General features: G+C 35.5%; 1 protein-coding gene across 1 annotated transcript; it reads left to right on the top strand.

Annotated features, from left to right (window-relative positions):
• The first annotated feature begins 5,495 nt into the window (after positions 1–5,495).
• LOC125671782 (growth hormone-inducible transmembrane protein-like) lies at positions 5,496–19,766 on the top strand. Its single transcript, XM_048907688.2, has 8 exons — positions 5,496–5,660; positions 8,547–8,743; positions 9,124–9,232; positions 12,697–12,838; positions 17,552–17,750; positions 18,090–18,188; positions 18,757–18,928; positions 19,457–19,766. The coding sequence occupies exons 2-8, from the start codon at positions 8,551–8,553 to the stop codon at positions 19,539–19,541; spliced, it is 999 nt and encodes a 332-aa protein (XP_048763645.1). The 5' UTR covers positions 5,496–5,660; positions 8,547–8,550; the 3' UTR covers positions 19,542–19,766.
• The last annotated feature ends 3,243 nt before the right edge of the window (positions 19,767–23,009 follow it).

Raw genomic sequence — 23,009 nt, 5'->3', positions numbered from 1 at the left:
CCAGATTCATGCGGGACTCTTTCAGTCCCAGATTCATGAGGGGCTGGAATGCCTTACCAAGGACATTACCTCAAACAGTCCTTAGAGGATTTCCAAGCTAAATTAGATCAAAAGCTCTGCGTCATGATGGCCCTACAACAGCTATGTGCAACATGTGCTTTTACATACAGACCCTGAAGCTTACTACAACACCAGTGAAACTGTAAACAGTTCAGGAACAAATGGTTTGTTTTGGGAACAAATGCTGAATAGTTTGAACAGGTTCTCATTAAAAACGGAACATTTGGGCCAATATGGGAATGAGCGTTTTGGCCTTGATTTCAAATTCTACATTTCTGACACTTATGAAACTTTATAGTCATCCAGAGAGAGAGAGAGAGAGAGAGAGAGAGAGAGAGAGAGAGAGAGAGAAATTCCTTGTTGAAATAAATGTTCAATTTAATTAAAATTATGAAAATTTCAAAACAGAACGGGGATGAAAATAAATTAATACATGTCATATAGTTACATGTGCTATAAAATACCATATAGGAATATTTATAAGCACATGTATGTAATCAATTACATGTAAAGAAAACAACTTATTTTATTTGAAAATTAAAATCACATTTTTTTTCTATTACTTCATGCAGTCTGAGGTAATTTTAAAGAAATTTCAGTTTGTACACATTTTTTGTCAACTTTAACAAGGGCCCATAGCTGTACATATAACAGTACAAATGAACTTTACATTGATATAGAACATTAAACCGTTAATTTTTTTTATCATAATATAAATTCAGAATAAACGTATTCAAAATCAATAAATCAATGAATACAAGTAATTCAATAATAATAATTAAGAATTCTAATTTGAAAATAATTATCAATTATCATTTTCAATAAAACAAGAGATGTTTGTAAAACACATATGCCCCCCATGGTGCAAAATTGAAAAGGGTTATACACACACACATCATTTAATTGAGAGTAGTATCATCAATTCAAAATATTGAGCAGACAATATCTTCCTATGTCAAGAGTGGATTGACCATGTGACCTAAAAATCAATAGGGGTCATCAACTCCTGAAGATGTACCAGTGTACCAAGTTTGATGTCTGTCAAGCAAAGGGTTTTCAAGATATTGAGCGGACAGTATATTCCTATGTACAGTTTAATCCTTGACCTTTGATCACGCGACCTCAAAATCAATAGGTGTCATCTTCTCCTGAAGATGTACCAGTGTACCAAGTTTAATGTCTGTCAAGCAAAGGGTTCTCAAGATATGGAGCAGACAGTATATTCCAATGTCCAGTTTGACCCTTGACCTTTGACCATGTGATCTGAAAATCTATAGGGGTCGTCTTCTTCAGAAGACGTACCAGTGTACCACGTTTGATGTCTGTCAAGCAAAGGGTTCTCAATATATTGAACGGACAGTATATTCCTGTTTAGTGTGACCCTTGACCTTTGACCATGTGACCTCAAAATCAATAGTGGTCGTCTCAAGATACTGAGCAGACAGTATATTCCCATGTCAAGTTTGACCCTTGACCTTTGACCATGTGACCTCAAAATCAATAGGGGTCATCTTCTCTTGAAGATGTACCAGTGTATCAAGTTTGATGTCTGTCAAGCAAAGGGTTCTCGAGATATTTGACGGACAGTATATTCCTATGTCCAGTTTGACCCTTGACCTTTGACCATATGACCTCAAAATCAATGGGGGTCATCTTCTTCTGAAGATGTACTGGCGTACCAAGTTTGATGTCTGTCAAGCAAAGGGTTCTCTAGACATTGAATGGTCAGTATATTCCTATGCCCAGTTTGACCCTTGACCTTTGACCATATGACCTCAAAATCAATAGGGGTCATCTACTCCTTAGGATGTACCAGTGTGCCAAGTTTGATGTCTTTCAAGCAAAGGGTTCTCAAGATATTGAGCGGACATTATATTCCTATGTCCAGAGTAGATTGACCCTTGACCTTTGACCTTTTGACCTGAAAAACAATAAGGATCCTCTTCTACTCATAACTAACCCACATATGAAATATCATTATCATCAAGTGAATGGTTCTCAAGATATTGAGCGGACAACACATGGTCTACAGACCGACCGATCGACCAACAGACCGACCGACCGACCGACAGGTGCAAAACAATATGCCCCCTCTTTTTCAAAGGGGGGCATAAAAATTATTCATTTTCTGTTTAAATTTGATGGTGGAATGTCCACATTGTTTCAATGATCAAGGTGACCATCATGTTGGTAGATGGTACACATAATGGTACATGGTACACATACATTAAAAAGGCTTTGTAGACAATTGCCAAATTTTAAAGAGGGCTATCATGGGAGCCCATGTCACCTCAGATGGGGCTCCCTCTCCAGCAGACTAGTGTATATGTAAACTGCTTATCTCGCAACTTTTATTCTTCATACCTACTTTTGAAGATGACATCACACCAGTTGAAATACTAATAACAATTGCATTTTAAGTCTTTCATTTTAATTTTCCACCACTTTCACCAAATCACGACAAATTCATATTTTAGTCTAAAAGTAGATCCTATAATTTGACAGTTTGTTCCTTTCAAAATCCCCCCTCAAGAAAAAAATAAAAAACAATTAATCCCCACTGCACAGACATCGTCTTTTCTCTACATTACCAGTGATTCATTTTTTTTCTAAAAATGAACAATCCATTTTTACATACATATATTCTTCTTCAGTAAGTTAATTCTTGATGAAAGTATATTTGCCTTTCACCCCAAAATAAAAACATGTTCTGTCATGTTGTGATGGATTGGTAATTTGTCTGTAAACTTTTAGGAATTTGAACTATGGAACTGTTCACTCTCGTACAACTTTGAAATACTGTATTGAATCAAGAGCGATAGTCTTCTACCATCTAGACCAAACACCACTAAATGATGTCACGTTGACCTACAATGATCGACAAAGGCATAAGTTCCGAATGAATGGAATGGTTTGATATGGGAAAGGAATGGTTCTTATCGAGAAGGGAACAGTTCAGATGATGTAGTAGTTATTCTCTTTAGAGAAGTGGACAGGCATAGTCTCCATCATCAAGACGCTCGTCTTCATCAGACGAACAAGTCGATGCATCTCGATGATCAAGATTAGGACAAGCATAGCCTACATCCACCTCTCTTTGCAAACCTAATAAATTGTTTTGATTCTGGAATATGTGTAATCATGTTAAAGTTGTGGAAATAATGCATCTCTTAATGTAATTCCACCCTCCTGTGACGTCACAAGATTTTACAAAATGAATGATTTATTTAAATTTATGCATATTACAAGAAATTTTATTACAAGAAATTTTGGTAAAGTCTTTTCCAATGGTTATTGTAAAATATATTAAAAGTCTAAGTTATATATAAATAGGCAATCTGTTTCAAAATATTAAATCCAAGGGCAATAACTCGATCTGTTTTCATTGAATCCTAAAAATTATCAAGTTCATTATGTGATAGATTTTCCTAACTTTTTGCAGAAATTTTGAATAGTTCTGTAAAGAAACAGTTTCATGAAATTATTTAATATGAATACATGTACTATAAAAAAATAATTATATCATTTTAACCAGTTTTTGTGAAATTTTAATAATGCTGTTGAAGGAAAATTACAATATTCTGATGTCAATTATGATTTTGTACATACCAGTCGTGCATCTTAAAAAGTGTGATAACCTACAATACATTTTTGTAACGGGGAGAAAATGCAACGGACCGGACCAGGATTCGAACCCGGGCCCCCTGAATCTCTAGTCAGGTGCTCTACCAATGAGCTAACTGGCCACCAGCAATCGAACCCAGCAGACTGCTACATTTCATTTGATAATTTATTAATTCTAACTCTAATAAATTGAAATAAATAAACATTTTAAACTTTTATCAGAAGAAAATGTGAGTATGGAGTTACCTTAAAGGTATATTCGAGTTGAAGAGTGAACTGTCACCGGTTGCGGCATTTACATGTTTTCCAAAATCAAAATATGAAGGTTTGTGAGGAAAAGTGAATGTGGGCTATGTCTGTCCACTTCTCTAAAGAGAATAGTGTAGTAGTACACTTAAGGTCTTTAGTTTTGGGGAGGCAAACTGTTTTTTATCTGCTGTTGGAATTTATGTGTTCAACTCCGGAATGGAAAAAATTAAATGTTATTACACCATTAAACCTGCACGTGACAGCTTTCAAGATGGTGAATAATATAGTCAGCAGTGGCGGATTTAAGGAGGGGGGGGGGGGCGCAGCCGGCGCCCCCCCCCCCCCTAAAATGTTCAAATTTAAGGTATATCATGGTATCTTGTTTAGAAAAATGTACTAAACAATAAAAGAAGCAATAATTTCTTCCACTTTCGGAGAAATAAATGACAAAATCTTTTGATTTCCTGAATTACTTTATTGGGAGAACTTAATTTTTTCCAAAAACCTTAAAATTTGCGTCATTTTACTACTTTCACCTTTATATAAAAAATGATAGAAAATAGTACAAATGACTTGAATAGGAGACATATTTCAAGCCCTACAAAATCTGTAAAATCCAGGAACTTCCGTGGGTCTCAAGGCGGTCCTCAGCCCCCCCCCCCCCCCCCCCCCCCCCCCCGTAACTGCAATTCCTGGATCCGCCCTAATCTCAGCAAGATTCGTCGAGGCTGGATATTTGGACTGATTTGAAGGTAAATTATGAAATGGTGGCCGTTTGCAATGGCTTCGAAAATAGCCAACTTGAATTACTGTGGGATTTACACCTTGTAAAGGTAAGAAATGCATGTTTCATTGTGATAGGGAGTTAATAGGATGTCTAAGGCGAAAAGTTGAAGCGGACAAGAAATTCAATTTAACCCATTTTAATCGCAACAAGCGGCCGAAGTTCTGGCAAGATTTCCCGAATCACTTTATGTGACACTGGTCTGAGATTCGGAAGAGGCGTCAGTCCAAATATCCAGCCTCGACGAATCTCGCTGAGATTAGATCCGCCCCTGATACCATTTACCTATGTATACACATACTACTTGTCATAAATAATCAAGTAAGAATGTTTCCTTTATGTAAATAATATTCTTATTGTTGCTATGGGCGTTTAATTGTACTTTCGTCGTCAATATAAAATATACACTAGGCCTAGATGATAAATCTAGAGTCATACAGTCATATACAAACCTCACTTCGCCTGTCAAAATACACACCAAGCCGATATAAAAATTCAGGTAAACCTGAAAAAGTGGGGGGGCTGCAATATATCATCCTCCTCCTGGCAAAATAATCAGTGTTTGAAGAATACCCATTTAAATACTATAACCTTCGCTTCATGATACATCCCATAGGCATGGCTGCGTTGAAAGATGGCGGGAAAAACTAGAATTATATCACGTGATTATAATTCTTTTTAAAAATATTCAGGTCTAGTTACATGTATGCTAACGTATATATATGTATTGTCACCGGTGTATTTTCACGGGACTTCTTCTACGATTTCAGGGAGTGAGGGGGGGGGGGGGGGCATTCTTTATTTTACGGATTTCATCCAGGTTCCATATTTACACCCATATTTACACGTCCTCGTAGTACTTCCGGTAGTCTTATGCGTTTTATTTTTAATTTTCGATTTCTCATTACGTAAGCCTCCTTGTCCTTCAGATCAATCATCATACGTGAGTATTTATCCTTTTTTTTTTCCCCGCTTTATTCATTTTACTTCGTACTTATATAAAAAGTATATTTATGTCAGTATCATGGTGCTAGAATAGTTCAGATCAAGAATGAATGTACTGTGCAGTATGTGACAGAGCTTGAATAACTGTAATTTACTGTACATTACGTAAAATTCACCACTAAAATATCAAAATTATGTTTCAATAAGCCTTTTTTATACCTTTTTACGGCACAACAATTAAAAAAGCTAAATTTCCAAACCCATTGCAGAGTTCTTGAAATTTCTTTTGTAGGGTCGGACATTTGGTCTGACACTGTTAGAAATAGTGTCAGCCCAAACAAAATTTTGTCAGTCCAAATAAAAATGCATCGCTTTTGAGGTTTTCATAAATTTTATTTAAAATCAACTACATGTGTAATTGTATTCAATCTCCATCTCAGCCAAAAGTTTATAAATTATCTTTTCATACCCTTTCTCATCTTCCCTACACTCTGAATGAATCTTCCTCACTTTCACTATCAGAGTCACTTTCTTGCCAGGGTTCGAAATTAACTCATGTACGTAAGTCCGAGACTAGTAAAAAACGTGTCGGACTAGTGAACTCTCTATAGCACTAGTCCGTACGGACTAGTGAAAATCCGGAAATCAATCTTGAATATGGTAAAGATTTTTAGCAAGATTTGTTCGAGTCTCTTAGATGTTTGAAGTTATGGTCGATTAATTACCTGCATGGTTAAGTGTTTGTGTGACTATGACATCCTGAGCTTCCAAACACATGGAGTGCATTCGAGACCGCCGTTCTTCGAACATGCACAAATGTTTTCCGGACTAGTGAACATCAACAGTGACTAGTCCGTACGGACTAGTGCTTGAAAAAGTTAATTTCGAACCCTGCTTGCTCTATTTCTCTCTCACCCTCCACTTCTCTCTCATCCTCCATTTTTCTCTCTATCCTGTATATTCCTCTCAACTTCTTTCTCATCTTCCTCTGCAATCGTTGTAACTACTTTTTCTCTCACTTTTGCCCGGGTGTAGCTGGTCTTTCGTCAGATTCGACTTTGAGCAGATTGTGTCACCAAGCAGTAGGTAAAACTGCTGCAAACAAAAGCCATTGTCTCCCAGAATGCCAGGCTGAGATACAATCGGTTTATCTTCTCGTAGTTCCTCACAACTGATTCCTTACGTTTACGTTTCAATGTGTTGCTAGATTTAGCATCGGTTTGAAAATTTATGAGCCACATGGCTGCCATTTTCCCCGGTAAAAAACGGACTTCGATTCCGATCTTATATTGGCCATCAGGACCAACAATTAAGTAACTTGTGTCGGACATTTACTACTTTTATCGGATAATCCGACATTACCGACACTTTTCAAGAACTCTGCATTGCAGGGTTTTACATTTACTTTTTTGAGCACTAGACCAGTCGGGCTACTTCAAATTATTTTTACTAGACCTGACCTTATATCCACTAGCCCAGACCAACTTTCCAGGAAAAACTGGTAGGTTCTACATATTTAGATACTTCATGTAAATGACAAACGTTATGTTTGAACCAAAACGTATAAATTTTAATAATTAATTGTCTCAAAAATATCTTTAGTCTCGTCATTCAATTTGATTTTCAGACACATCTTCTGTTTCTTTAAATTCTACCCAGCATGGAAATTCTTTAGTCCATTTAGAATACAATGACCTCAACTGAGTTTTTTTTTAATTTATTTATATTTCATAAGCCGTGCTTTGTTTCTTCCTAACCTTTTCTTTTTTTTCTCTTGGGACATCTTTCCTTGAGGACAAAAAGTTGTATTTAAATATAGAGACATTCCCGCACATATGTCAACACCGAAAATTGGCTGTTTATGACGTAATTTATTAACTTGATAAACACTTTCTTATATTCAATTCAAATAAACTGTTTAACATTAACATCAAGTAGATGTTGTAAAACATCACTTCTGACCGCGACTTATTTATTAGAACTAAAAATAGAGATTATGCCATTACACGGTTCAAGATTGCTCGCAAACCCTTTACAATTTTGGGGTTTTTTTAGTTAAGAATAAAATATCTTACGGTTTAATGTAAAGTTTCTTGTTTATTTTTTCAACACAACAAGTCGGACTAGTAAATTGACATTCTACCCGACCGGACCTATCATTTAGTAGACTCGGTTGGTCAGACATGCCTTAGTGTCAAACCCACCCTGCATTGGTACTTTACCATTTTACTAGATACTCTGCATTGAAACTCGATCCGAATGAATCCCAGTCTGGTCAATTGGGATTATATGAAATTTGATGTCTTTGCGACTGACAGATGATAATGTTGCCAGGGCTTTTTAGGCAGGAAGACATAAGGGGGCGACATGAAGACAAACTACTCTGAAACTTTCCCTGTGTTGATGACAAACTTTTCAGTTTCATTGGTATAATAATTCTATGTATAATTTTTCATACATTCGTACATTTGTGTACCCTTGTTGTACTTTCTTTTGACTCTGAGATTTATTTTTTATCATATGTGCTTGTAACATATTCATTATTTATATCTAGACTAGGTTTCCACAAAAACTTGAACCTTGGTCATAAGTTTTGAATATTTAATGCTAGGGCTTTCATATTTTTATACATGTTTGTTCTGTGTGATAAGACCTTTTTGTATAAAAATGTTTGACCTCATGACCTTCACCTTGGAGTTTAACCTGCTTTTGAAAAACTTTAACTTGACCATAACTTTTCACTGCTGAGAGCTAGCACTTTCATATTTCACATGTGTATTTCTTGTGACAAGACTTTTTTGGGGGTACCAGAATTACTTTGCTGCCATACAGGGGCATCAGTGTTTCACAAACACATCTTGAGGTGTTTTTTTTTCCTTTTTAGTAAAATGCTGGCCACAAAACTCTGCCGTATTCCTGTGACAAGTTTTGCCACCGGTATTGGTAAACCGTTGAACAAACCTCAGTTATGTTTGAGAACCCGAGTCCAGCAGTTGGCTTCAGATTCCAGGTCAGGTGTCTCCAGACGAGCTCAAAAAAGAGGAATAAAGGAGACGCTGTCTGCGCCGGCAGGTGAATCAGGTAATGTTGATGAACAATAGAATACAGGTACATCGAAAGAAATGCTGTCTGTCACGGCAGGTGAAACATGTAATGTTGATGAACAACAGAATACATTTATAATAATTTGTAAGAAAATGGATGCGCTCATTACATATTGAGAAATGAGTAAGATGCAACATCTACGAAATCGACACCTTCCTGAAACTTTGTTTGATTTTTGTCCTCCACAGAACAGACTGCTAACATTAAGATTTGCATAAATTCTGTTTTTTACATCTTCCTTTTTCCAAAATTACATTTACCGTAAACGTTCATTCTGTAGTCAGATGATTTGGATCAGTGGACCTACCTACCAACTTTTTTTTATCGTGACATTTGATTGGATTTTTTTGTTTCAGCTTTCAGTGTTGGTAAAGGAATGGTTGCCGGAGCAGCCACTGTGGGTTTGGGATCTCTGTGTTACTATGGATTGGTTTCCAAAGAAATGTCTGCATTAGATCAGAGAGTGTAAGTCTATGAAGAACTAAAGGGTGCATTTAAAGAAATTATTTTATAATTATAGGAATATAATGTTGTGGGAAAAGTAAAACTTGTAAAAGCTCTGTAAGTCCATGAAGAAATAAAAGGTGCATTCTAAGAAATTATATCTATTAACATGATTAAGGACATAGGATACCCACAACAATTTGTTATAGAATTTCGTAAAACTATGTTTTGATATTACTAAAATTCATATTTAAGTCCATAAAAATAAAAATTGATTTGTGTGCATGATGTACTCCGTGAAATTTGCCCCGACCCAATCATTATTTCCTCACTTGGAAATTTATATTATTTTTTTTTTTTTTGCTCCCTGAAAAATAGACATTCTTCGAATTAGTTTTAAACTTTACCATTTTTAGCCGAGTTGCAACGAAGTTGAACTCGGCTATTGGTTTGGTGAGGCGGGTGGTCGGGCGGTTGGGCGTCAACATTGGTTTCCGGATGATAACTCGAAAAGTTTACAATCTAATCAAATGAAACTCTGATATATTGTTGGGTACCAGGTAAGGAAGACCCCTATTGATTGTGGAGAAAAATTGTCAAAGGTCAAGGTCACAGTGACCGAAAATAGAATGAAAATTTCAGAAAAATTTGGTTTCCGAATGATAACTCAGAATATTTAAATCTGAATCAAATGAAACTTTGACATATTGTTGGGTACTAAATAAGGAAGACCCCTATTGATTTTGGAGAGAAAAAAGGTCAAAGGTCAAGGTCACAGTGACCGAATATAGAATGAAAATTTCAGAAAAATTTGGTTTCCGGATGATAACTCTGAAAGTTTAAATCTGAATCAAATGAAACTTTGGTATATTGTTGGGTACCAGGTAAGGAAGATCCCTATTGATTTTGGAGAAAAAAGGTCAAAGGTCAAGGTCACAGTGACTGAATATAGAATGAAAATTTCAGAAATATTTGGTTTCCAGATAACTCAGAAAGTTTAAATCCGAATCAACTGATACTTAAAGATATTGTTATGTAGTAGGTAAGGATGACCCCTATTGATTTTGGAGAAAATGGGTCAAAGGTCAAGGTCACAGTGACCGAAAATAGATCTTAAGTTCTAAAAAAAAAATTAGTTTCCGGAGAATAACTTGAAAATTTTTAATTTGAGTCAAATGAAACTTGGTTATATTGTTGGATACCAGCAAAGCAAGGCCCCTATTGATTTTGGAGAACAAAGGTCAAGGTCACAGTGACCAAAAATAGATTGAAAACTTCAGACAAATATGGTTTCTGGACAGTAACTTGAAAAGTTTAAAACTGAAATTAGTTCTTCACAATTATAAATATGCCACATCATTCCTGACTTTACAATGTATCCCATGCAACTCGGCTTATGCACCCCTGGGTGCCTATATTGATTTTTTTTATTTGGACTAGCTGTTTTATGGAATTTTTGTTAAATCAAATTGTCCTTTGGGCAGGTCAAAATAAAAGTTTTCAGTTCTACTTTCACTTTGATACTAACCATTTGTTATTCCGGGAACTTTTCAAATGCTTCTCTATATGAACAATCAAATATACTGGATCACTGCTCCAAATTACCACATTATCTACCAACAACAGAGAAAGAAGCTACAGACTCTCCCGTTGAGGCTTGATCGTATTTGTGTACAAAAGTTTGAAAGCCATGTTACTTAAATTAAAAATCACATGATTTACGTTGTGGGATAGTGCACCAAACATTATGGCGGACCATGAGTCTGCGTTCAAAATGATGGACTATATTTCTGAAAAAGCATGCGTATTATTTTGATATGGGATTATTTAAATGTTATGATGATTTAATAGGTGAAAATCACTTTTTAATTTGCTCTTAAACTGAGACACATGAATGGAACATGATCGTCACAACAAATTGAACAATGCGGAGAAGTCAACATTAAAATTATATTGGGCAATATGAAAACTGATTGTAAATCGCCGTCATCATGCAATTCACTCGGATATTCATGGATCTCATTAAAGTGTTTATGATTATGAATGTCAAACCATAAAGTATTTCTTGATTTTTTTGATAGAAGAATCGATCGGTGGTAATTAAATGGGTGTTAATTTATTTATTAACAATTGTAGAGTTCCTAATCCGTGACAAATACAAAATGTCCTGAGAAAATTTCAAGAGACATTGAAAGATTTACGTGTATTATATACAATGTGTACATAATGAATGTTCTAGACACTATTCTGTATGGCAGCGTTATGTGTTTAATGAAAACATCAGAAAATTCGTAAATCTGATTTTCATGACATTCAAAAAAAAAGATACCGACCTACCTACCCAACTTGAAAAGTGTGGGTCGGAGTACATTAAGCAAACAAAAATTAATGATGGCCTAACCACAAACATCTTTCTATGAAACCATCTTTATTTTTGCATTATTCACTAATCTTTACTAAATTCAATGGTAAAACATTACCCAAAAATTTAAATCCTCCAAATACATCTTTTTATCAGTGCATTTCATGTACTAATGACCAATTATTGTTTGATCAAATGATAAAAAAAAACAACACGTAAACACAAAAAAATCCTGCTTTGTTTGATACATCCAAAATCTTGGGTCTCCATATTGGTGAAAGATTCTCGAGAGGGACGTTAAACAATATTCAATCCATCAATCAATCCAGAATCTTGGGTATCTTATGACCTTAAGGTGGATTGATCCTCACATGAATTATCAATATGAATGGTAGAAAGTGGAAAAATTGTATTAATTTCCACTCAATATAGTTAAATTCAGTTAATGACCAACGCAAATGTGCATGTTGCCGCATTTTTAAAGATGTCGGGCATACAAAAACAGAAGTATATATTAACATAATAAAACCACACCATTTTGTTATACAGTAAAATTAAAATAGATAAAAACTTATTGAAATGACAAATTTTAAAAGTCAACAGTTTAAAAAAAATTGCTATTTCATAAATATGTATAAATTAATTATGGATATTCGGAAAATCATATATAATCGACATACAGTAGAGGGAATACCAGCATGGGAGTTATTGCCCTTGACAACATTTTTTAAATTATCTATGGAAAATATAAACTTTTCACTAGCAATAGTTTAACAGATTTTTTATTTTATGCAGTGAATAAAATTCCTTTGAATATATTTTTTGTTTGATATATTTCTATCATGCGCAAAGTTTAATTTAATAAAGATTTTTGCAAAAACATATGACATCACATGAGGATCAATCGACCTTAAAAGGGATATGTTGTGAAAGCCCTATGAAATGAATAGACTTATAACTTTACATATCCCAGTAATCCATCCTAGGAAAAAGTACATTATCGTGATAAAGGACATGCTTTCTTCCGGAGGATTATATTCAGGAATTCATTATTTCAGGATCAGGTTTTTGAAATTTTAGCTGTGTTTTCTAGATGGTCCTTAAATCATATTTCCTTTTACAGATTCTGGTCTGATGAAATTAAACAAAGAATTCGTTCCACGTACTTTTACTTTGGAGCCAGTGTGGGTTTGACAGCTGCGTCTGCTGTCGCCATTGCTCGAACTCCTGCTCTGATGAATATTGCACTGAAAAATTCATGGGTGGTGAGAATCTATAAACTACCGATTGCAGTTTGAATCATGGGCGGATCCAGGAATTTTTTTAATGGGGGGTTCTACCATTAATTTTGGTTTTCAAGGGAAGGGGAGGGGCACCCTCAAAATGCTTTATTAGCTCACCTGAGCCAAAGGCTCAAGTGAGCTTTTCTGATCAAAATTTGTCCATGGTCTGTCGACGGCGTTGTAAACATTTCACATTTTCATCTTCTTCTCCAGAACTACTGCGTCAATTTGAACCAAACTTGGCTAAAAGCATCATCGGATGAAGGGCTTTCCAGTTTGCTCAAATGAAGGGCCATGCCCCCTTCAAAGGGGAGTTAATCACAAAAATGCAAAATTAGGGTAGGGTCATTTAAAAATCTTCTTCTTAAGAACAGCTGGGCCAGAGGAGCTAACATTTACATAAAAGCTTCCTGGCATAGTGCAGATTCAAGTTTGTTGAAATCATGGCCCCCGGGGTAGGATGGGGCCACAATAGGGGATCAAAGTATATATAGGGAAAATCTTTAAAAATCTTCTACTCCACAACCACTGAGCCAGAAGAGCTGAGATTTGCATAAAAGCTTCCTGACAAAGTGCAGATTCAAGTTTGTTCAAATCATGGCCCCCGGGGATCAAAGTTTTACATACAAATGTATAGGGAAAATCTTTAAAAATCTTCTTTTCAAGAACCAATGTGTCAGAAAAGCTAAGATTTACATGAAAGCTTCCTGACAAAGTGCAGATTTAAATTTGTTCAAATCATGGCCCTCCGGGAGTAGGTTGGGGTCACAATAGGGAATCAAAGTTTTACTTGGGAATAAATAGAGAAAATCTTCTTTTCAAGAACCAATGAGCCAGAAGAGCTGACATTTAATTGAAAGCTTCCTGATATAGTGCAGATTGAAGTTTGTTCAAATCACGGCCCCTAGGGTAGGTTGGAGCCACAATAGGGGATCAAAGTTTTACATAGAAATATATAGGGAAAATCTGTAAAAATCTTCTTCTCAGGAACCACTGAGCCAGAAGAGCTGAGATTTACATAAAAGTTTCCTGACATAGTGCAGATTCAAAGTGGTTTGGAGAATAAAACTGAAGAAAAAAACGTATTTACTCTTTGTCAGCAATATACATGTACGGTAACCTATTTTTTAAATGGCCTAATTTCCCTAGATTTGAAATTGGGGAAAATCATATATATATAATTGGGAAAAATAGCTAATTTTAGTGAGGGGAAACAGCCGAATATCGGTGACATTTTGGCCCAAAAAAAATCACTGTAGGGACTAAGGTTTTACATGCAAATATATATGGAAAGTCTTCAAATAAGGGCCAAGGTGAGTGATATGGCCCATGGGCCTCTTGTTTTTACTTTTTTTTAGCAAAATTTTCTGATGAAGAAGGGGGGGGGTGTCCAACCTTCTGGATCCACCACTGAGAATAGTGTTACTTCTTTGTCATATACCATATTGTAACTCCAGTGCCACACCTTACTGTACATGTGCTTATTTTAGAGGGATTTAATTTTAGCAGCTCTGGCGGTGAAACAAGAACATTAATTTATAGTCGCACTAAAATATGTAATTTTTCTATATAATTATCCATTCTCATACATATTGAAGAATCATTAAATCAGTAATACTTTTAAATGTGCTAAAATAAGTGCACATACAGGAACTTGTTTTCTCTATCATGTACATTGTATATCTCAGGAGCTCAGTGATTGGAGCACTCATTTTATGAACGGAGGTCCAGGGTTCCATCCCTATTTGCCACAATGTTCATATTAAATTTAGAATAGGAAGAGACTGTTCCCTCACTAAGCTCACAGCATTAGTAGTGAAGTCACACATCCCCACTGCTAAAAGAAAATCTGTGATTGTTACTGAAAGCAACAAACAGATTATTATACCCCCCGCAACAAGTTGTGGGGGGGTATACTGGAATCGGGTTGTCCGTCCGTCCGTCTGTAGACGCAATGGTTTCCGGGCTCTAAAGCGTTATCCTTTCCACCTACAATCACCATATCATACATATGGACTACCCATGGGATGAAGATGTTCCCTATCGATTTTGGGGTCAAAAGGTCAAAGGTCACGTGCACTGGACATCAAAGTAACAATATGGTTCGGTTTGTCATGCCATTTGTTTTTTACACTCAGAAAAGAGGTAGTTTATACCTATTACCAACACCCTTTGGGAGATTGGGGTAAGCGGGGGGTATTCTTAGTGAGCATTGTTCACAGTACCTCTTGTTACATATTGTATTGATGGGGTGATGGTCTATTTGCTTTCATCATTTCGTGTTATTTCCCTCCAAAGTGGAAATTTTCGTAACCGTCTAACTTCAGTATTATTAGCAAGTGTGTTTGGATCACCAAGATTGAATAACACTAACAATGCTCACCGTTACGGGAAATTGGAGTTATCTTTTTTGGCTGTCGTTAGCCATAAATTTATTCTATAATTAGCTTTTTGTTGTCCATCAATCTCTTGTTTTTGTGTTCATACAGAGATTTCTGAAATGGACAAATAATTTACTGGAGGATCGTGTTAAAAGCAAACAAACTTGTAAATGGAATAAATATACTTCTAACAATCAAGTCTTATTGAAAATAAAACCAATGTTTTACTTTTATCTAATGGGTAAACACGCTTTATATTTTTCAAAATAAAATAAAAAAATCAATAATCCTATTTACCCAGAAAATGTTATTTATATGAAATTAAGCATGGAATGAAAAATTGGCTAAAACTGTACATACATGTATCACTGAAAATGAATAACACATTCTTGCTAATATTCAAGTTTGGTGATGCATCAGAGTTATTTCCCTTTAGGGAACTCTCGTACATGTATATACTGTATAATCTGTCTAAACCGGCTATGTGTGGTTCCAAAGAAATTGGCCAGTTTGCACAGAGTCCAGGGTGCAGAATGTTAACAATAATGAGAGTTGCTTCCCTTGTATTCACTATCTATGCATACGTGTGTAATAATTGCTAACGTTTTAATATATCACAAAAGAATTCAAAATGTAAAAATATAAATGTCAGTGTTTTATTGTTGTGCTCATTTGAAAAAGTTTCAATTTTTATTAAACAGTTTAAAATCTGGAAATTATTCGCGCAATTTTCTGTTGGTAAATTGTCGATTTCGTCTACATCATCACCGTTATTAAGTGCTACATTATGTACGTTCATCAAGTTTGTGTTGTGTTCGTTTAAAATTTGTCTTTCCCAGCTTTCATTGTAAATGAATCGCTTTCAACTGTCTCAATTTGTGAAACGGAAACTAATGCAATGCCGAGTGATCGACCGGTCATGGCGAGTTGTGCTAACTAACTGCATATCGTCACTGTCTGACTCGCCGCAGAGCTCCGAGAAGTCCACGAGGGGAAACCCTGCTTTTGGAAAACATAACGGGATTGTTGCCGATTTTGTTTCATTCCAAGAATGTATCGAATTCATCGATTAATTGAACTTTGTCTTTTAATGTCAGTTCTCATCTCTGTCGTTAAGGGGAGCACCATTACCTCATGCGTGGTGCTGTCATAATAAGTGCACCCCCTAAAAATCAGGTTTTATTTTAAACTGATCGCGACTCCTTGCCAGTTGCACTAGACACCCTTTGTGTACACCGCGTGTGATCGACCGAATACCGACAGGTTGGTCATCGTGGGGTGGCTGGTTTAAATGCGATAATTAGAGCTAATTACGAGCAGTTGGGACCTTGTGTACACTGAATACAATGGACCGCAACAATTAGGGTGGTGTATCATCGAGGGGCCGGTTTACACAGGATAATTAAAGTTAAGTGATAGCAGTTGGGACTGTGTAAGCCGGCCGATATACAGAATACGCAGTATCCGGAGTACAGGGAATTATCAATAAAGGATTTGTTAAAGAAATGTTAGGGACTATATTTTGTGGCTGGAATTGACAGAGCGTCGGAGTACTCAGAGTCCGGTTTGGACAAATTATACTGTACATGTAGTAAGGCACAAAATGATTTGTTTTCATGTGGGGTGAGACAAATGCCCATCACTGCATAAGTGTACAGTGTATATCAGGGGTGTGATTTCTTTTCAGAGGAAATCCTCTGATTTGCTCAATTTTCAAAAAAATGAAAACTGGATTTGATCAAAGGTGGCAGAAAATGATATTCTTCCAGGTAGGGTGGGGGTGTTTTCCTCCCTTTTTTACCAGTTTTCCTCTGATTTCTGAGGAATTCAGTCACATCCCTAGTATATACATTGTAAGTTTCTCATATGAAGTTTTCATCCCCCAAATTCAAATGAAACACAAAACAAGTACCCGTAAGTAAGAAGTATTCAGGGAGTTGATAAACACTTGTTTATTATATCACGTTATTTCATTGCTCATATATATCATGTCTAGGTTATTAGCAGCAAATACAACATTGATTTTATGTTTTAGTTTTATTAAAAATTTTGATAGTATTCTATATTTCTTGCATTTACACAGCTTATCATAATCTTATCATCTTCAACACAGACTTTAGTACACTCTGTCCCACATAGGCATTCAGAATAGTACTAAAAGCACCCCCTACACAGAAGAGCTGTCTTGAAGCTTGTGTATTTTGCATGTTGCAAAAATAACCAGTTATACTGTGTGTACTATATACATGCGGTGTTCACTATACTTATTATTCAGTCAATACATGTTCATTTCTACAATTTATTTAAACCATAGGCAATTATTGGCAGTATAGGAGCCATGATAGGCACCAGCATATTGACACAATCTATCCCATACAAAGAGGGATTTGGAACAAAACAGCTTGCCTGGATGTTACACAGTGCTGTTGTTGGAGGAGTTGTGGCCCCTATCACACTTTTAGGGGGCCCCTTGATAGTCAGAGCTGCATGGTACACTGCTGGAGTAGTAGGAGGTCGGTGAAAGAAAGTTTTTTTTTCTCATTTTCAGATCGATTTCATAACAGTATGAAACTAAAAACTCTTCAAATACTGTAAAACACACTTATAATGAACACGATTATTATGAATTCATGCTTATTTCGAAGTGATATTTATTGCCTAGGAAAATAACGAATTTTTTATTGGATATAACGAAGTTTGGTCATAATGAATAGTGTTTCGCTGGCCCTGGAGGTTCACTATAACTGTGATTTACTGTATATTTTTCCACAGTTTTCCATCAAGTTCAGCAATTGCTCTGATTTAAAAATAAAATTAAAAAATTCTATTGGCTTTAAATCTTGATTCCACAGGTTTGTCAGCCCTTGCCATGTGTGCACCTAGTGAGAAATTCCTCAACATGGGGGGGCCTCTGGCCGTCGGGCTAGGTGTAGTGTTTGCTTCATCTGTAGGTAAGTGTTATAGATATTTTACAGCCAGATGTTTACTGTAGGCAATATAAGGTACATCCCGATAACATTAAGAGACTTCATTTCTGCAAAATCAGTATTGTCGATTTTAGTAAGTGACTTTGTACTACATTTGAAATAAACAAAAGTAAGGCATAACAAATAATAGTATGATAGCTAACTAGTTGTTTGTGAGATGGTAATCTCTTAAAAGTACACAAAAAGTCAGTTTTCATATAAAATCAGACCTACAAATACCCTGATAAAAATACATTATTTGAAAATTCTTTGATAGTGGACATGATAAAATTGTACATTTTGATATTGGGATTCTGAAATTTGTATTATGTTCACTCATTTTGATATAATGCTACTCACAACTTTTTTTTCCTTTTATTGTTCAATTACTGTAGTTTCATCCCTTCAGATTTTTCCAATGAAACTCATTCTACTGGGTGATCTAGAATTCCTCTTAGAACAGAATTACCCTTTTGAAACATTTTTCCGATGTTTGATTTATGATACGTGCACCTGTATTCTGAAATACAGTTCTTTTCCTCTGTTAAAACAGGAAGCATGTTCCTCCCTCCCACCACGGCCCTTGGTGCGGGGCTGTATTCCATGAGCTTATATGGCGGTCTGATTCTCTTCAGTATGTTTCTGTTGTACGACACACAGAAAGTTATCAAGAGGGCAGAAAGCCACCCTGTGTACAGTCCACAGAAATTTGACCCGATCAATGCGTAAGTTCATCAAAGAAGTGTTTGGTTTTTGAAATGTCATTTTTAATGCCAAGATATATAAGATTTGATTCCTTTTAGATGTTAAGGATATTTTATGATTCATACAGATGCAAAGTGGTAAATATAATTGTTCTACAACATATCTCAAAACATCAGAAACGTAATGCATGTACCAAGAAATGGTCAGGGGGTGAGGGTCACTAAAGGCAAAACAGTAACATTCAGATGGACTTTCAAAAGGGTATCAAGAGTAGAGTTTGTACAGTAATATAGGGTAATTTGCAAAATTTGAATACTGGGTGCAAAATTTAATTATCTGACTCAGTAGAAATGTGAGGAATGATGTACCAACAATCGACAGTGTTGATTATGAAAAACACACCACACTGCCAGTCTTTGGAGAGAGGATTAACTACATGTAGTTGCATAGCAACAAGCAACACCTTGTTTTAGTTTCTCTTTCTCTTTCTCTCATGATATTAAAAGCATTAAAGTCAGAAATATTTAACCTGATGATTTTTATTCCAGATGCATGGGAATTTACATGGACACAATTAATATCTTCATCAGAATTGCGATTATTCTGTCTGGTGGTGGAGGCCGGAGAAAGTGAAACAAAGTGTGAGAAAATGCTACTAAGTGTCAACAACAAAGAACCTTGTCCTGATGTTTGAAAAAACTCTACTAAGTGACAACAACAAAAGACCTTTGTCCTGATGTGTTGCAGTTAATCAATCCTGAATGTATGACAGAGACATAAAGCTACAGTGTCTATTAATATATGTTATAGATTTTTGTATCTTGTTTGGTTTGATTAAATTCTTATGTTTAAAATCAATCATTTTATGTCTTTTGCAATACGTATTGAAGGAAAGCAGTTATGGATTCTTCTTGCCGAAACAACACTAAAGGAAAGTTAAAATGAACCGGGTGATTGATACTTATTAACCCCTACATTTATTTGGAAAAAATGTAAAATAAATATGTGTGACAAGGGTACTAAACAAAATCTCAACAAGTTGTTTTAGACAGTGATTTTAATTAATTTTCAGTATTTTTCTTGAATTTTTATTTTTATACATTGCAATATTTTTCGATAATATTTAATGACTTACAACACTGAATCATCAAGGCTTCCAAACATCAATCAATCAATATTATAGTTAGACAACATTGTAATATTTTTTGATAATATTTAATGACTTACAACACTGAATCATCAAGGCTTCCAAACATCGATCAATCAATATTATAGTTAGACAACATTGTAATATTTTTTGATAATATTTAATGACTTACAACACTGAATCATCAAGGCTTCCAAACATTGATCAACCAATATTATAGTTAGACAATAAACAATTTCTAGCAAACCAGCTCTTACAGTAATGAAGCATATTTAATAACCCATCTTACTGTGTACACCCAAATTCAAGGTCATTTATTCCCTCAAACCACATTATACATGTATATGGTACAAGAGGTACATTAGATAAAAATACATCTGAGTATGAATAAGGTCAGAGTATGTACAAATATACTATATACATGTAGTGAAAATGTATTTGCTAAATATGTTGAGGAGGACAGACTAACTCATAGATTTCTGATTTTGTTTTAGCTCACCTGAGCTTAAGGCTCAAGTGAGTTTTTCTGATCACCTGTTGTCCATCATCTGTCTGTCTTTAAACTTTTCACATTTTCGACTTCTCATCAAGAACCACTGCGCCAATTTCAACCAAACTTCACCAAAGCATCCTTGGGGGGAGGGCATTCAAGTTTGTTCTAATGAAGGGTCATGTTCACTTCATAAAGGAGATAATCACAAAAATAGGGTGGGGTCATTTAAAAATCTTCTCAAGAACCACTAAGCCAGAAGAGCTAAAATTTACATGAAAGCTATCTGAAATAGTGCAGATTCAAGTTTGTTAATATCATAGCCCCCCCCCCCCCCCCCCCCCCCCCCCCCCCCCCCCCCCCCCCCCCCCCCGGGGCTAGGATGGGGCCCATGATAGGGGATCAAAATTTTACATGTGAATAATTATATAGGGAAAATTTTCTTCTCAAGAACCACTGGGCTAGGAAAATATAAATTTACATGAAAGCTTCCTGACATAGTGCTGATTCAAGTTTGTTAAAGTCATGACCCCCGGAGGTAGGATGGGGCCACAATGGGGGATCAAAGTTTTATGTGAATATATACGATGTAGGTAAAATCTTCAATCTTCCCAAGAACCATTGAGCTAGGAAAGTACAAATTTACATGAAAGCTTCCTGACATAGTGCAAATTCAAGTTTGTTAAAATCATGACGTCTGCAATTTTTGATTTGTTGCACAAAACGCGAAATCTTTCATTACATGGAATACTAATCCATCTGTTAATCTCTACTAGAAAGTGGTGATTTGTAGTGCGAAATTTAGAAGACTAGATCTGGACCGGATTTCACAAAACTATCTTAAGATCTGTCATAAGATAGATCATAAGAGTCTTTTAAGTCATAAATGACAATCATAAAATACGACAGTTCCATTTCACAAAACTATCTTAAGGTTGATCGATCCTCATGTGATGTCATAGGTTTTTGCAAAATCTTTATTCAATTAAATATTGCGCATGATAGAAATATATCTTTCAGAGGAACTTTATTCACTGAATAAAATAAAAAATCTGGTAAACTTTTGATACTGAAAAAGTTTTTATTTTCCATAGATAATCAATTATTTATAATTCTAAAAATGTTGTCAAGGGCAATAACTTCTATACTGGAATTTCCTCTACTGCATGTCTATGACCCAATACAGGTGACATACAGGTACAGTTGACATACCTGTACAAGTACAGGTGACATACAGGTACATGTGACATACCTGTACAAGTACAGGTGACATACAGGTACAGGTGATGTACAGGTACAGTTGACATACAGGTACAGGTCACATACATGTACAGGTGACATGCAGGTACAGGTGATGTACAGGTGACATACAGGTACAAGTGACATACAGGTACAGGTGACATACAGGTGATGTACAGGTGACATACAGGTACAGGTGACATGCAGGTACAGGTGACATACAGGTACAGGGACATACCTGTACATCCCATCTTGCGTTTGTATAAACTCCGCCGCTCCATTGGCCACGGATCGCTGTTATATCACATATATGAATTCTAATCAAAATATCGATATAAATAGAAAAAAGAAGGGGAAAAAAACAATGCAAAAAAATTATACAAAGCACTAAAATGACCAACGACACGAATAACCAGTCTGTACTACATGTATTAATTCAGTTGAAAATGTCTACCATTCATTTTTATTTTTTTTATTTGTCCAAATTATATACATTGCAGAAATGTATTGCTACAAGCACTTGAACCACAGGGGCATCTTATCCGCTCTGTTCTCTTTCACACATATATAAATACATATTGAACTGTTGTTATACGGTGGAACTAATCATGGACAAAAAAATATTATAAAATATTTGAAGCAGTACAAGCCTTTATCGATGTAACAAAACGTTTTGTTTAATTATTTTCATGCTTAAAAATCACAAATTTGGTTGTTCGTGTCGTTGGTCATCTTACTGCTTTGTATATGTATATATATATATATATATATATATATATATATATATACACCCCGGGCTGGGGCGAAAATTTTCAGTACCTAGTTGTGATTATTTAGTGCTATATATATATATATGTGTGTGTGTGTGTGTGTGCGTGTGTGTGTGTGTGTGTGGAAAACACTCGCCGCGCCAACAAGCAGATTCGCCGTTATAAATTTTCTAACTTTGTATTTTTATTTATCTATTCATTTTTTGCAAAATTATAGGGATGGCGACCGCCGCCCATGCTGCCCCTTTGCCGACGCCCTTGAATGAAGAATAAATGAAAGTTAGTTTTATTTGATCATTGATTCTTCTTTCATGTTTATCTTGATGGAAGAATGGTGTGTGGTGAATTTATGAGAGGAGAAAGACATTTGGATACGAAATCATCAGAACATATTATCATATTCTGAGTTACGTCAATGAAACAGTAATCTCTTCTTGTTTTTTTGTTGTTGTTTT

Source organism: Ostrea edulis, chromosome 4, assembly GCF_947568905.1.
Source record: "Ostrea edulis chromosome 4, xbOstEdul1.1, whole genome shotgun sequence".
NCBI classification, from domain to species: Eukaryota; Metazoa; Mollusca; class Bivalvia; order Ostreida; family Ostreidae; genus Ostrea; species Ostrea edulis.
This window is presented reverse-complemented; position numbering and strand designations above follow the sequence as displayed.

Excerpts from the sequence above, each read along its gene's own strand:
- LOC125671782 (XM_048907688.2), top strand. The coding sequence starts at position 8,551 with ATGCTGGCCACAAAACTCTGCCGTATTCCTGTGACAAGTTTTGCCACC. Across the intron at positions 12,839-17,551 it reads CACTGAAAAATTCATGGGTG|GCAATTATTGGCAGTATAGG; the intron begins GTGAGAATCTAT and ends TTTAAACCATAG. Across the intron at positions 18,189-18,756 it reads AGTGTTTGCTTCATCTGTAG|GAAGCATGTTCCTCCCTCCC; the intron begins GTAAGTGTTATA and ends CTGTTAAAACAG.